Source organism: Cannabis sativa, chromosome X (assembly GCF_029168945.1).
Source record: "Cannabis sativa cultivar Pink pepper isolate KNU-18-1 chromosome X, ASM2916894v1, whole genome shotgun sequence".
Classification (NCBI taxonomy): domain Eukaryota; kingdom Viridiplantae; phylum Streptophyta; class Magnoliopsida; order Rosales; family Cannabaceae; genus Cannabis; species Cannabis sativa.
This window is the reverse complement of record NC_083610.1, coordinates 16,008,845-16,025,197: the sequence shown is the minus strand read 5'-3', so window position 1 is coordinate 16,025,197 and position 16,353 is coordinate 16,008,845. Positions and strand designations below refer to the sequence as shown.

At 34.0% G+C, this 16,353-nt stretch overlaps 1 protein-coding gene across 2 annotated transcripts; it reads right to left on the bottom strand.

Moving 5' to 3' along the window:
- Positions 1-10,886: 10,886 nt before the first annotated feature.
- Positions 10,887-13,288, bottom strand: LOC115707361 (transcription factor LRL2). Of its 2 annotated transcripts, none has more exons than XM_030635310.2 (7): positions 13,043-13,288; positions 12,335-12,801; positions 12,039-12,182; positions 11,755-11,835; positions 11,542-11,616; positions 11,318-11,377; positions 10,887-11,223 (listed from the first exon to the last, which is right to left on the bottom strand). In XM_030635310.2, the coding sequence occupies exons 1-7, from the start codon at positions 13,053-13,055 to the stop codon at positions 11,062-11,064; spliced, it is 1,002 nt and encodes a 333-aa protein (XP_030491170.2). In that variant the 5' UTR covers positions 13,056-13,288; the 3' UTR covers positions 10,887-11,061. The 2 variants fall into 2 exon arrangements, with proteins under 2 accessions (XP_030491170.2, XP_060961573.1); XM_061105590.1 differs by having other exon boundaries at positions 11,755-11,820; positions 13,043-13,286.
- Positions 13,289-16,353: the final 3,065 nt, after the last annotated feature.

Here is a 16,353-nt window from a genome sequence, read left to right as displayed (position 1 = left end):
GAGAAGGCTACTGATAGCCCAGCACCACCACAACAGTCTCCACCGATTAGTATTGATCATCATGTAAAGATACCCTATCCTCAGAGGCTGAGAAAGTCAAGCTTAGACAAGCAGTTCACCAAGTTTCTAGAAGTCTTCAAAAGACTTCACATTAACATTCCTTTTGCTGAAGCTCTAGAGCAGATGCCAAGTTATGTGAAGTTTATGAAGGAAATTTTGTCAAAGAAGAGGAAGATGGAAGACTATGAGACAGTGGCTCTAACGGAAGAGTGTAGCGCTATTCTACAGAAGAAACTCCCTCCAAAACTCAGAGATCCAGGGAGCTTCACTATTCCTTGTACTATTGGTAAAATTGAAGGGATAAATGCACTATGTGATTTAGGAGCCAGTATTAACTTAATGCCCTTGTCAGTGTTCAAAAGATTGCAGCTAGGTGAAGCAAAGCCAACTACTGTAACTCTTCAATTGCGTATCGATCGCTAGCTCACCCTAGAGGAGTCATTGAGGATGTGTTAGTAAAGGTGGACAAGTTCATCTTCCCACTGATTTCATTGTTCGGATATGGAAGAAGATAGTAATGTTCCTATCATCCCCGGGGAGACCTTTCTTGGCAACAGTGGAAAGCACTAATTGATGTTCGTAAAGGAGAGTTAAAGCTAAGGGTACAAAGGAGATGAAGTTGTATTTAATGTACTCAAAGCAATGACCTATCCTACAGCTAGTGACAACTGTTTTGCAATTGATGTGGTGGACCAGTTGGTGGAGACAAAGACACATGCTGAAGATCCTCTTAATCTGACTTTGGTACAAGAAGAGGTGGTGGAACAAGATGGTAAGGAAGCTTATGAATATGCTATGTGGCTCGATTCTTATGGACCGCTGAATAGAAAATATTATGAAGAGTTAGGAGTCATACCAACAAAGCCTACCCCATCTACTGAAAAGCCTCCTCAACTAGAGTTAAAAGTCTTACCAGAGCATCTCAGGTATGAATATTTGGGAGAAAATAAGACACTTCCTGTTATTGTGGCTTCTTCCCTATCTTCTGTAGAGACAGATAAGCTATTACGGGTTCTAAGGAAGCATTCAAAAGCCATTGGATGGACTTTAGCAGATATTAAAGGGATCAGCCCTTCAACTGTAATGCATAGAATCTTAATGGAGGAAGGAGTGAAACCAACCATTGATGCACAACGTAGATTAAATCCACCAATGAAGGAGGTTGTCAGAAAAGAAGTCTTGAAGTGGTTAGATGCAGGGGTAGCGTATCCTATTTCAGACAGTAAATGGGTGAGCCCAGTCCAAGTTGTTCCAAAGAAAGGAGGGATGACGGTGGTAAAGAATGAGAAGAATGAACTCATCCCAACCAGAACTGTCACGGGATGGAGAATTTGCATTGACTACCGAAAACTCAACAAGGCCACAAGAAAAGATCACTTTCCACTCCCATTCATTGATCAGATGTTAGACAAGTTGGCAGGACAAGAGTACTATTGTTTCCTTGATGGATAATCAGGGTATCACCAAATAGCTATAGCACCGGAGGATCAAGAGAAAACAACATTCACATGTCCATATGGTACTTTTGCTTTTTGACGAATGCCATTTGGGCTATGTAATGCTCCAGCAACATTTCAGAGGTGTATGATGGCTATATTTTCAGATTTAATAGAAAAGTGCATCGAGGTGTTCATGGATGATTTTTCAGTGTTTGGCTCATCGTTTGACCAATGTCTGAGTAACTTGGAATTGGTTTTAGCAAGATGTGAAGACTCTAATTTGGTGCTGAACTGGGAAAAGTGCCATTTCATGGTTACAGAAGGAATAGTGCTGGGACATAAAATCTCAAAAGAAGGTATTGAGGTTGACAGAGCCAAAGTATCTACAATTGAGAACTTGCCTCCTCCAATTTCAGTTAAGGGAGTTCGAAGCTTTTTGGGTCATGCCGGGTTTTATAGAAGATTTATCAAAGATTTTTCTAAAGTGGCCAAACCGCTATCCAATCTTCTTGCTAGTGGAGTACCTTTTAAATTTGGGAAAGATTGTCTTGAAACATTCCAAATTCTCAAGGAGAAGTTAATCTCAGCACCGATTGTGACTACACCAAACTGGGAACTACCTTTTGAAATCATGTGCGATGCAAGTGATTATGCTATTGGAGCAGTTTTGGGACAACGGGTTGACAAGGTATTCAGAACCATTTATTATGCAAGTAAAACCTTGAATGATGCCCAACTAAACTACGCTACTACAGAAAAAGAGATGCTGGCCATAGTGTTTGCATGTGACAAATTTCGACCCTACTTAATTGGTAATAAAGTGATAGTGTATACAGATCATTCAGCAATCAAATACTTGATGACTAAGAAGGATGCCAAACCACGACTGATTCGATGGGTTCTTCTTTTGCAAGAATTTGATCTAGACATAAAAGACAAGAAGGGTACTGAGAACTTGGTGGCAGATCACTTGTCAAGACTAGAACTGGAAGAAAGTCAGAATACGAAAGAGGTACAAATAAATGAACAATTTCCCGATGAACAACTCTTTAGTGTGAGGGAGAGTCTTATGGTACCATGGTATGCTGATTATGTTAACTACTTAGCTGCTAATGTCACTCCTCCTGAGCTATCTCGTCAACAATTAAAGAAATTCTTTTCCGAGGTAAAACATTACTATTGGGAAGAGCCAATCCTCTACAAGCACTGTGCAGATCAGATAATAAGAAGGTGTGTGCCTGAAGAGGAGATGTACTCTATTCTTAATCACTGTCATGCTTTACCATGTGGGGGACACTTCAGTGGAACTAGAACAGCTGCCAAAGTGTTGCAAAGCGGGTTCTTTTGGCCAACGCTTTTCAAAGATGCTAGTACTTTTGTGAAGGCATGTGATCGTTGTCAGCGTACAGGAAACATCTCAAGGAGAAACGAAATGCCTTTGACAGGAATCTTGGAAGTAGAGTTGTTTGATGTATGGGGGATAGACTTTATGGGTCCTTTTCCTTCATCGTTTAGTAATCTATACATTTTACTAGCTGTAGATTACGTATCAAAATGGGTAGAAGCTGCAGCAACACCAACTAATGATGGAAAAACAGTTCTTCGGTTCCTTCAGAAGAATATATTCACACGGTTTGGTACTCCCCGAGCGATCATAAGCGATGAAGGGAGTCATTTCTGCAACAAACAGTTCGAAGCACTCCTTTCAAAGTATGGTGTTCGTCATCGAACTGCCCTCCCCTATCATCCGCAAAGTAATGGCCAAGCTGAGATTTCTAACCGGGAAATAAAGATGATTCTAGAGAAAACGGTGCAGAGATCAAGGAAAGATTGGTCAAGAAAGTTGGATGACGCATTGTGGGCTTACGTAACAAATGCTCAAAACGCCAATAGGGATGTCACCATATCGGTTGGTGTTTGGAAAGGCGTGTCATTTACCAGTGGAGTTAGAACACAAAGCTTATTGGGCAATGAGAACTCTAAACATGGACTTAAAAGCTGCTGGGCAGAAAAGACTACTACAGTTGGATGAGTTGGAAGAAGTTCGAAATGAAGCATATGAAAACGCCAAGATTTACAAGGAAAGAACTAAGAGATGGCATGACAGAAATCTAGTCAGAAAGGAGTTTCAACCTGGTCAACAAGTTCTACTCTTTAACTCAAGACTAAAGTTGTTTCCTGGTAAATTAAAATCAAGGTGGTCAGGGCCATTTACGGTGGTCAAAGTGTTTCCTTACGGAGCAGTGGAACTAAAAGGTGAAAGTCCTAAAACTTTCAAAGTGAATGGACAGCGATTAAAGCTCTATTTGGGAGGTCAATTTGATCGAACCAAGTCCGCCATGATTCTGGCGCCACTTTAAAGATCTCGATCAACGTCTAGCTGAGCGACGATAAAGTTAGCGCTAATTGGGAGGCAACCCAAGTGTTCTTTTGATTTAGTTGAACTCTTTTTAAGTTTACTGTTATTTTTCTTGATGTTCATTCTGTTTCGTTACTGAAAAAAAAAAAAAAAAAAAAAAAAAAAAAGTTTTTTTTGGTCGGTGGCCGCGGCCATGGGATGTCTGGCCGCGGCCAGAATGGTCTTACAGAAACAGGCCTATTTTCGCGAATTCTCGCCGCGGCGAGGGGACATACCGCCGCGGCGAGATTTAACTTACAGAAAGGTCTTTATTTTCACGGATTCTCGCCGCGGCGAGGCTACAGGTCGCCGCGGCGAGAGTGGTCAGTTTTGCTTTTTAAATCCCAAATCCCTAACATTTCAAATCAAACACCACATTCAAACCCTCTCTTCTCCACGCCGAAAACACCCCTTCTCACCATTTTTTCTTCATCTAATCCCATTCAAAACTCCTTTTCATCAAATCTAACCATAAACTTTCATCAACAATCATCCTAAACCCTTATTTCTCTCATTAAACACTATTTCCCACTCAAAATCAACCCCAAATCCCTCAAACCTCACCCAAAATATTAAAAAACCTTATCCATCCTGTTCTTTCTCAAAAGCTTCAAGATGTCAACAATGGAGGATGATTAAAGGAACATTGTCATTGAGGTATTGATTCTAAGACTTCCACTCCAATTTTTATTGAAGAATTTGTGAATTTGTTGGATAGTTTTGGATTATTTGGTGGATATTTGGGATTTTTGCTATATACATTGTTGAAATTGATTGTGTGAATAGAATTGGGTTAGATTGAAGGGGATTTAAATCCCGGGAAGTCAATTTTTAAGGGAAAGTGCTGTCGAAATTTTGAAAAATCTTGGGAGTTAGGTTATAATTTTTTTGCTATGGGTCCAAAGAGGTCAAGGGTTAATGAGGAGGGAGCTTCATCATCCAACCCATCTAGGGGACGCTCTAATCTTGATAGAGTTAGGTTTACCAACATGGAAGCTCAAGAGCGGTTTTTGAAATTGAAAGATAGGGCATTCATTGAAGATAGAGGGATAGACATTGTCAACCTAAGCCAAACTGCCAACATTCCCCCTGCTTTTGCATCTATTAGGGATCAAATCCTACAGAGGCAGTGGACTAAGTTCGTAGATGTCACTGAGCGTGGTAATCAAACTCTAACTTTGGAATTTTTAGCCAACTGGCCTGAAAGAGAAGAGGGCAAAGTTAGAGTTAGGGGGGTTAGAGTGCCTGCTACCACAGCCGCTATTCATGCCCTTTATGACCTCCAAACTTTCACTAATGAAGAACAACCCTTGAAACGACAATTTTATGAGAGAAGTACGAATTATGTGGATATTGCTGAGACTCTAGGGTATCCTGGCCTTAGGTTCCATGAGCTTAATGGAGAACCATACCAATTGTACCGATGTGAACTCAACCCAGTGGCCAAGGCTTGGCTTTACTTTGTTAGTGCAAGGATGCTCCCCAACAAGCATTTTTCTGATGCTCAAATGGACAGAATTAAATGGGTTTACGGCATTATGAAAGGGTATAATTTGAATGTGGGGGATATTGTTCGAACGACCTTTGACATTATGGTTGAGGGATCTTCCGGTGGAGGACTGGGGTTGGCTGGAATAATCACTGATCTATGTGAGAAACATGGAGTACCACAGTACTCATATGATACAAAGGCACCGCCCCAGCGCCCTATTAACTTGGCGACTGTTCTTCGTTTCAAACCTCCTCATCCTCATGGTCAACCGCCAGTTCAAAGAGGTCCTCCGGCAAGAGAAGAAGAGGAACATGAGGACATCGAACCACCGCGTCTTGTCGGGCCTCTTCGACTCGCCATGCAAGACACTTCACAATCACCCGAATTATCCGATTCAAAGAAAACATGCATATGCAAAATTACATGGCCCAGAGGAGTATCTTCGATGAGCAGCAGGTGGCTCAATTGAACACACTTGTCACAAGGATGAATATCGGTGTGGATGATCCAAACTATTTTCCCATGCCACCCCGTTTCAACCCTTATGACCAGCCACCGCCGCCAAACCCCTTTTAAGGGGCTCAGGTAAGTTTCTCTCACCCTGGTTTATTTTCACACATTGGGGACAATGTGCATTTTAGTTTGGGGGGGGAAACTTAATTTATTTTTTCGCGTTTATTTGTTTTAGTTTTTTTTAGTCTTGCGTGATAGCTAAATTGAAAGATGGATTAAATTGTTGTTATTCACTTGTGCAATGGATTGAAACATAACTGTGTGCTTGACTTGCAACTGTTTGAATTAAATTGGATGTGTGCTAGGAAGTGATTCATGTAGATTTAAAACATTTTCTATCTCACATATCACTTGTGTTCTATTTGGATTGTGGAATGACTGAATGAACATGGAATAGAATTTGTTTGACATACTCTCTTGAAGCGAAATCCTTGATGATTTTTGTTTGGAAAGTGATTTAGGCAAGTTTTCTTTGGAACGATTGAGCCTTTCAAGCCTACCTATAAATTTTTACCATAGTATACCCAAAGTTGAGCCTTAGCCTGTTTTAAAATTTTTTACTGCTTAACTGAGCTGAATTCGTATCTTAAATTCTTTTCACCCTGAACGTAACTTATTATGCCATGAGCCTTGAAGCAAGTTTGGGGGGGAATAAGTGCTGTAAGTGAAAAAAATATAAAGTGTAGGAATGAGAGATTGAAAAAAAAAATAATAAGAGTATTGTGTGTTGTGCCTATGAAAAAAAAGAAAAAATGTGTCTTCTTGAAGAAAAAAAAGTTAAGAAAATTATGAGGTACACACACAAGAAAAATTGCAATCTCTTATTTCTGTTTTTGGGATATATGGAAAGAAAGCAAAATAAATGTCTAGGCTTGCTTGGTTAATAGTGCTTATGGTATAGTATAGCCTAAATGACTTCTCACCTACCCATGTACCTAAGCCATGTGATGTTAACCGAAAAAGACCTATTGATTCCAAATAGAAATTTGTCAACATTAGTGGAGAGGAGTATGTCATTCAAACTTATTGATCATGTGTTAGTGGGATGTTGGAAAGTTAGAACAGTTGTGATATTGATGGAAATTGCGATGCTTTATGTTTGTATGAATTACTTACTTGTAAACTGCACATTCAACTTAGTTCTTAGAGTTGGCAAGTTGAAATTCTGGTTATTGATGGATTGAAGTTGTGCAGGTGGTGGTAACAATTAAATTGTTGGAAAGTTCAGCTATCATTGTCAGTTTTTTTTTTTTAGTTTAGTCTTAGTTTACTCGGGGACGAGTAAAGAGTCATTGGGAGTTTGTTAGGCTATTTTTAGCCTATGTTTTGGATCCAAGTTATGTGCATTTTTAGCCGTGTTGGGACTAATTACGCTTGTTTTCTATGTTTTCGTGTTCTTTGGAATAAAAGAAGTCTCGGTGCGTAAATTCGTTAAAAGGCGTGCTGAGCCGAAGAAAACTCAATTTTTGAGTTTTTGTGCATATCTGGCCGCGGCTAAACACAACTTGGCCGCGGCTAGATCTCAAGAATTCGAAAGGCATCAGTCGCCGCGGCGATGAAGAGGCTCGCCGCGGCGAGTTACGAGATACAGAGAGAGCCTAAATTTGGCGATTTCTCGCCGCGGCGAGAGGAAGCGTGGCCGCGGCGAGACCCCGTACGGACCAGGGCATTTTCGTCCATCGAACCCTAAATTTCAATTATAAATAGAAAACTGCGATTGAAAGTCAGGGAGAGCGATTTGGAACCCTAAAACACAGCTGAGAGCGGCAGGAAGAGCATAGAGATTCAAGTGAAGATCCAGAATTCATCCACCAACAGTTCTTTTCTTTATTCCTCTTTAATTTATTTATGTTGAATATTGCTATAGGAATGGTTATGGATTTGTTTCTGAACTAAATTTCCCATTTAGGGAGGATGATGATTGTTGTTTAATGTTTTCCTAGTTAATGTTTAATTACCATTCCTCAATTCTTGTGTGTGAAATTATCTTAATTTGTGTTTAATTTCATGTTTAAGATTGATCACCTTGTGCATGTTCTATGATCTCAATTCAAAATCTGAAAAGTGAGAATTGAGAATGCTAAAATTAAGATAATCGATGTTCTATGTGAAACGAAAGTATTTACATGACTTATGTGACGAGTAGATTATTACTTAATGTTGATTTCATGTTAGTTTAATTAAGGAATTAATTAGATAACATGTGATTTAGAATCTAGAAGATCTGAAAGGAGCTAGGTTATTTTATAATCTGTCATTCACTCCAAGAATAGGATAGTAATTAATCATTAACGATTTGGGTAAACAACAACAGGATTCTCCTCCCTATTGTCTCATCTTGCTCAACCTTAAATTGTGTTATTAAGTTTTCTGAATTTCTTTCATATTTTACTGTTTTTAAATCATACTTGTTTTCGATATTGCCAAATAGAATTATAAGTATAGTTTAGTGGTATTTAATCCAATTCCCTGTGGGATCGACCTCACCTGTGTGAGTTTTACTACTTGATTGCGTATACTTGCGTAGTGTTTAAAATTATAGCAACAGAGTTACACTTATGAGAATTGTATTGTCATAAGCAAGAACAAATGGATTAAAAGTGAATCCAAACTTGTGAAATGAGCCATAAATTGGAAGAGCAATTTTGGACTCAAAAGTAAATGAATCAATGTGGATTCAAAAATAGTGAAAAGATAACAAAATTGGAGAAGCAATTTTGAATCTTAAATGATCAAAGTTGTGAACAAAATTAATGAGAATTTTGTTAACTTTGGTATAATTTTGGGCTAATCTCAATAAGGAGATAACTTTAAAATTATGAGTAAAAATAATCACATTATTTTGTAAGTGGTGATGTGAGTTTGATATTTTAATTTTGTTGAGAAAACTAAAATATCAAATGGTATTTTAAAAGTGACCTTAAAAAGTCATTTCAAGAGGAAATACACAAAAGTGATATTTTATTTACACTTTATGGTAAAAATGTGGGGGTGAGCCACAAATTTAATCAAAATGTGTTGAGACATTATTGATTAATTTATTTGATTTAGAATTCAAATTCTAAATCAAATTTAGCTATGTGTATATCTAAAATTTTGACATATTTTGGTGTCAAAGTTAAGTGAAAATAATTTCAAGAAATTAATTAAAAGAGTTATAGAGACAAAGTGGTCTTCTATATTTTAAAATCAAGATATTGTCTTGATAATGAAATGTGAAAGTGTGGGGGTGTATACTCTAATATGAGAATTTGAGACATGCTTGGTGTCTTAAAATAAAATGTAATTTAGACATATTTGGTGTCTAAATTAGTGTATTTTTGATATACTTGGTATCAAGATTGTTGAGAATTTGAGTTGTGTGAAAATTAATCTTTTATGATTGAATTTTCAAAGCTTAAGTACTTAAGGAGAAAAGTGGTCACAAAGTGAACACTATATTTTGGCATGCATGATTCACATGGAATCAATATTGAGAGGTTATAACAAATCGCTTAATCTCCGTACAAGATTAAAGCATGAATTTTCGAGGGATGGGACCTAAACTCCCTTAGTGTTTTGCTCATTGATGGTAACCTATCTTAACACTAGTAAACATCTAGTCTTAAGTTCAATAGGTACTAACAAGTCAATAGAGTGAATATGGTACTCAATTGTCCCATCTATGGATGAGTACATGTTGTGAAAATTGAGGGTTAAAACCAAAATGTTTTTTAATGGAGCTTAAGCTTAAGAAAACTCACTTAAGCTTAAGAAGTGTCTAAAGAGTGGTGAGACACTAAAACTCCACCTATATGGACTAGAGGTGGTGCCGCCTCTTATGAGAATTGGGAGTTATTCTCTAGAGAGTCCATGAATTGGAATTTTGCACATGGCCATTAATCTGCAAGAGCGAGACATGCGGTCTCAAGTGAGCATTAGCTAGGGTGTGTGTGTTATCAAATTTAGCTTGTATTAAAGGGATAGTGGTTCAATGCTACGGCAACCAAAATTTCATCAAACTTTGTGGTAACTACACTAAGGTAAAATTCAAGTCGAAAGACATTTTACCTAATGCACCTAAGCAAGACTTCTTTAAAAGTGTATATTTATTCAATCAAAGTGGGGAAATGTTATATTTTGATATAATATTTTGATTGATTAAATAAATGTTACAAGTGTGTTACAAGTGTGTCACACATTTTAATCTAGTGGGGGATTGTTATATTATTTTATAATATAATAATAAAGTAGATTAAAATGTGATAAATATATGTGAATAATATATATTAAGTGTATGGTAAATAAATGTGTAACCTATGATTTTATAACCTACACTTTTGTAACCTACATGTTGTAACTTGGAGAGGAGTTACAATTTGTTGTCACTTGTAACTCATGTGTTGATCACACATTATTAGTGTAATAAAAGGGTTGTTACACAATTTGATGATAGGATTCAAATGGTATGAAATATAGTTGTTACAAACTATATTAATACTCATTTATATGAGAGAAATGAGTGTTGTGTATTTTGAATTCTAAGTGATCACCTATACATTATAAAAGGAGGTCTTTGGTGCTCATTTGTAAGAGATGAAGTTTTCTATCAAGAAAGCACTTTGCTAGAAAACCCTAAAAGGCTTGATAATTCCCAAAGCTATTTCCTAGAGAGTTCCCTTAGTGCTTAGAGATAGGGGGAAATAAGCTTTTGGACAAAGGTGTAATACCTTGTTCAAGTCATGGTGATCCCTACTAATCTACACTCAAGGTTGTGAGTGAGTGTATATATATTATTCTGTTGTTATATATATACATATTTTATATTACATGTGTTCTTATCTTCTTCTATATTTCTTATATATAATATATATAGTGTATATATGTTGTATATTATGTTGTTGTAACATTTATTTAATCTTTTTGTTGATCCTTGTATTATATTGCAATAGTGTTGTAATGTCTTGATTTTCTTCCATTGTAATAATATCTTTAACAACGAGTACATAATAAAATTGCCTAAATTCAACCAAAATTCCCCAAATTGAAAGAGAGTTAGTAGGTGCGATTGATTGTAAAGTTCTTCAAGAAAGAGGTAGAAACATTTAATTTCATTACAAAAATACGTAATGCTAGTAGCTATTTTGGGTAGAAATCAAGAGAGAAATGTGCATAACAAATCATTGTAGTGCTTCCGTAAATTCAATGGGCATGAGAAGAAGACCTTTCCTCTCCAGCATATTGGTCACAGCTAAAGAGTTTACCTCCAACCATTTCGCCATGATTATCTCTTCCAAAGGCTCATTCAACGTTTCTTGGTCGTAAAAGTAGTGGCCATATCCCTGCAAGGGAAACAGAGAAAACAGATAAAATTTTCACTTGATGAGTTGAAGGGAAAGAAAATAAGCTTCCATTAAAATGTAAATACTTATATACCTCGCGGAAAATGATAGGTTTGGTTGGTGATTCACCTCCCAATCGGCTTTCACTCAAATCCTGCAATTGGAGATGTTCTGTTATAGTTGATCGTATCAAATATAAGACATTAGATTACTTACACACATGGTTTTAGTTGGTGGCAGTGTAAGGAAGATTATATTCCTGTATTGATTGATAATCAAGTGATAGTTTTGTGAGAGCTGAGAAAGAAAGGCTTTTACCTTTATTTGTAGCTGCAAGTACTTGATATAGTCGATCACATCATCAAATACAGATACTTGACTACCTCCTACACCCTACAAGTTCAAAACTAACCACATATAAGAGTCTTGTATGGTAAAGAGAACACACAATAAGGAATTTAAGGCAAGATTTTCAACTACATCTCATTTAAGATAATCCCTCTTGGCAGCACAATTAATACATAGAATTACCTCAGCAGATTTGGGAAGTAGCTCTTGTAACTTGTTGAGTGTTTCAGCATACCGTTTCCTGCGTTGCTGTTTGGACAAAGCCTATACATAATTAATCAACTATTATATGTTCTTAGCCCCTCCGCAAAATTGATATCCTATCTAATTATATTAGTCTTTAACAGAAAACTATATAAGAAACCAAAAAAATTTCTCCATGACATGCAATTCTACATCAGTTCATTATGAAACAAACAAACCCGTTAGGCAGGTGAAAGTCAAACAGTTATTGCTTTTTTTCTTACTTGATCATTTCTTAAGTTTCTTTTTCTCTGTATAGTGGACTGGTCTTGGGATACAGAGCCAGGTGAAGCAACTGTTGCACTTGGAATATCAACTCCAGAATTATAGTTTTTCCCAAATGAGTTTTTGTTCAATGAAGTAAGATTCTGTATGGAGGAACCAACATATGTTAAAAGAGTAAAATCAAAACTTGTTAGAACCTCTAAAAATAAAAACACGGAGAACTACAAACGAAACCCAATATTGCATAGCAAATTATTCAACTTCACTAATGGCATTTTGAATATACACATAATACCTTCCAAGCACCTACATTAGTAGGTGTAGAACCAGATGCCAATCCCAGGTGATTGTACAACAGCACTTCTCTTTGGAGATCAGAAACCCCGGAAACAGCATATGCAGAAGCTGGTTCACCTTCAGCTAAAGAAAGATTCTCCAAAATGTCTTGTGAATATAAATTCATTTGAGGAAATGCAGAGCTTTTTTCAGTTAGAGATTGGACATAGTTATGATTTTTCTGGTGTTGAACTTGATCCCACCAAGGTAAACATAAAACATTGTTCTTATTCGGCCAACTCCTTCCACCATTTTCCATTAGAACAGGTCCCCTTCGATCATCTTCTTCAGCAGTCCCAATAGTAACAACATTGCCAGAATACCCAACAAAGCTTGATGATTTCACTTGCATAGGAATATTGTTCTTGCTGCTTTCTCCCTCCATTTTAACCAGAGGTGAGCTAGCTAAAACTTCTTCAATATTGACTAGTCACGTAGACAATGAAATGGGATTATTATTAGGATATAAAACACCAATATACAATATTAGAACATTAACTATTAAAACCCAAGTTTCAGATAATATATAGTAATGAATCAACTACATTAGTCCAAATATACCTTAAACAGAGCAAAAAAAGAAAACATAGTTTCGAACAAATGCATTAGTCTACTTCGATGGAAATATGTAACAACAAAAAGAATAAGCAAGAAATTTCGGCATTACTTCTCTTGCTCATCGAAAAGTGAGACTGAGTCACAGGTGGAGATGTTGTGTTGAGCTTAGAAAGTTACAGAGATGGTCTAGGGTTTCATGAAAGACCAAAACCCAGAATGTTGGAGGACAGAGAAATGGGCCGGGAGGGCACTGTTGCTTTATAGTTGTACTAAGCTGACGGTCAGATGGAATGGTCGAGCTAAAAAGACTATTTTACCCCTCTCGGTTGCCTTATGCTTGGGCGATGGGCAACCGTATTACGCACGTCATCGCACGGACAACAATTTTCATCACTTATTTGTGTTTCAGGTCCTTAAATTATGTGAGATTTCACAAATTAGTCCCCAAATTTCTCTTATACTAGCAGCCGTGACCCTCAGTCATTTACAAGCTTGCTTTCCATTATGGTGGGTTTGGAAAGCCACAATGTAATTGGATTTGTGTGTAATTGGAGGTAATTACACAATTTGACATGTTTTTCTGACCATGTAATTATACTGTAACTGTGTAATTTGAAGTAATTGAGGGGGGCCATGAGAATTGGATGTAATTACACTGTGTAATTACTAAAAACTTTCCATATTAAACATTAGCTACTAAAAAAATATTAATTTCCCATGTAATTACTAACTATTTTGCCAAACAAGATATTAGGAATTCATATGTAATTACCACCTCATATCCAAACACACCTTGCATTTTAAAATATAGTGTAATTACTACATTGTGTAATTACCACCCTAGTAATTACCCTACCTAGTAATTACACAGTTACTTCCAAAGACACCCTTAGGGTGCGTTTGGAAAGCCACAATGTAATTGGAGTTAATTACACAATTTGGCATGTTTGTCTGATCATGTAATTACACTGTGACGGTGTAATTGGAAGTAATTGAGGGGTTCCAATTACACTCTCCAATTCTCATGGCCCCATGAGAATTGAATGTAATTACACTGTGTAATTACTAAAAACTTTCCATATTAAACATTAGCTATTAAAAAATTTTATTTTCCCATGTAATTACTAATTATTTTGCCAAACAATATATTAGGAATTCATATGTAATTACCACCTCATATCCAAAGGGCATTTTACAATTTTGTATACATTATTTTAATTAATTACAAAATATGTGAAAAAAAAACTTATTATCATTTTATCATACACTTTTATATATAATTAAAAACTTTTTTTCAATTTTTTTTATAATATATATGGTAATAATTATTGATTAGTATATATATGGTAATATTGGTTATGTTTATTTTTATGTTGACAATACTAATAAACATACTAATAATATAAAACATTTTATATATGTGTTTATTGGCTATATTTATTTTTATGTTTACAATTATAATAAACATACTAATAATATAAAATATTTTATATATGTGTTTATTTTATTTTCTATTAATTAAACATACTAATTTAATAAACAAAATAATAATATTCACATAAGTTTATTATATCACTCTACGTGTGTTATGTTTATTTTTTTAGTAATTTTTTAGAAAATAAATAATATATATATAAAAAAAATTGTTTATCTTTATCTTTTTCTTTGTTTATTAATTGTGTCGTGTTTATTTTTTTTAATTAAATAATTTTTGGAATTTATAAAGTTATGTTTGTTTATTTATTTTTTGATATAAGAATTATACTTCAATAGAAAACTCGTTTACTAACTCATTAGAAAATAATAAATGTATAGAAACAATAGAAAGAAAATATACTTATTTTAGTATAGTATAAATTGACTATGTCTATTTTTATGTTTACAATTATAATAAACATACTAATAATATAAAATACTTTGTATATATATGTTTATTTTGTTTTCTATTTATTAAACATACTACTTTAATAAACAAAATAATAATATTCACATATGTTTATTATATCACTCTACGTGTCATGTTTATTTTTAGTAATTTTAAGTATTGATTTATATTTATACAAATTAATGTTTATAATTTTGATATTGTATTTTATTAAAAAAAAATCTTATTAAATTATAATAATTCATACTAAAATAGATAATAAACATTTATCTTTTAATAAAAAAATATTTAACTTGTTTATTTTTATAAATCTGTTTAATTAATTTTACGAAATTGTTTATTTTGAGGTTTAATAAACATATTAAAAATGTATGGTTTCATGTAATAAGTTTTCAAAATGTATAAATTTTTAAAATAATTTTTTTTTGCACATTTTTTGTAATTATTTTGTTTTTGTTGTACATTTATAAAAGAAAACACATATCTAAACACACCTTGCATTTTAAAATATAGTGTAATTACTAAACTGTGTAATTACTACCATAGTAATTATCCTACCTAGTAATTACACAGTTACTTCTAAACACACCCTTAGTTTATGTTTGGTTTGTTTTAATGAGAATTGTAATGAAATCAAATAATTTATTACAATATTTGTTTGAAATGATGTAATAAGATTATATTGTAATTATAATTACACTATATAAGGAAATCTTTAGTACATTAGAAAAGTTATGTAATGAGAATTACATTACAAAAAATTAAATAAAGTAAAATTGAAATCATTTTAATACATGTTTTTATATAAAAATAAAAATTAAAGTATGAGATAATTTTGTCAATTTATCATTTATTTTTATATTCATTTTAATAACAAATTAAACATCTTAATCAATTCCTATTACTATTCTTATTCTTATACATTACTATTACTATTACATTTCACCAAATTAAACCTCACCCAGTTTTCTCTCTTTTACAATTTTAATTAAGTAATATAACAGTTCTTCGCACAACTATTTAAATTATTTTTAATATAATAAAAAATTAATTATTACTTATAAATTTTTTATTTTTGAAAAATCTAATATAATAATATTAAAATTATTTCATCTAATTATATATTATTATTAATAATTTTATTTAATAAAAAATTTCCATAAAATAAGAATAATTTTTTTAAGTCTATTCACCATATTATATTAATTATTTTTATAAGGAGGATTGAAAAGTTCGTTAGTATGTTATGTGGTCATTACAGTATTTTATTTGTAGTCGATACTACATTTAAAGTCATCATCATTAGCGTATCTCACTTGCAATCATCACTATCATTCCTAATAGATTTGCTCTTTACAAATATATCTATTCTATATAAAGTGTGCTTATATAACTGAATTCTTGGTTTATGAGAAATTCATGGGTGACTTCTTATTTATATTAAAAATAAAATATTTTATTATTAAAAATAAAATGGTTTATCATAAATTCATGGATCACTTTTTATTTATATATAATAAAATAAATCTCATTAA

What these genes read in the sequence shown, in the direction of transcription:
- LOC115707361 (XM_030635310.2), bottom strand. An exon ending in CTAATGTAGGTGCTTGGAAG is followed by an intron (nt 12,183 to 12,334) that starts GTATTATGTGTA and finishes TCCTCCATACAG; the next exon opens with AATCTTACTTCATTGAACAA. An exon ending in AACCTATCATTTTCCGCGAG is followed by an intron (nt 11,224 to 11,317) that starts GTATATAAGTAT and finishes TTTCCCTTGCAG; the next exon opens with GGATATGGCCACTACTTTTA.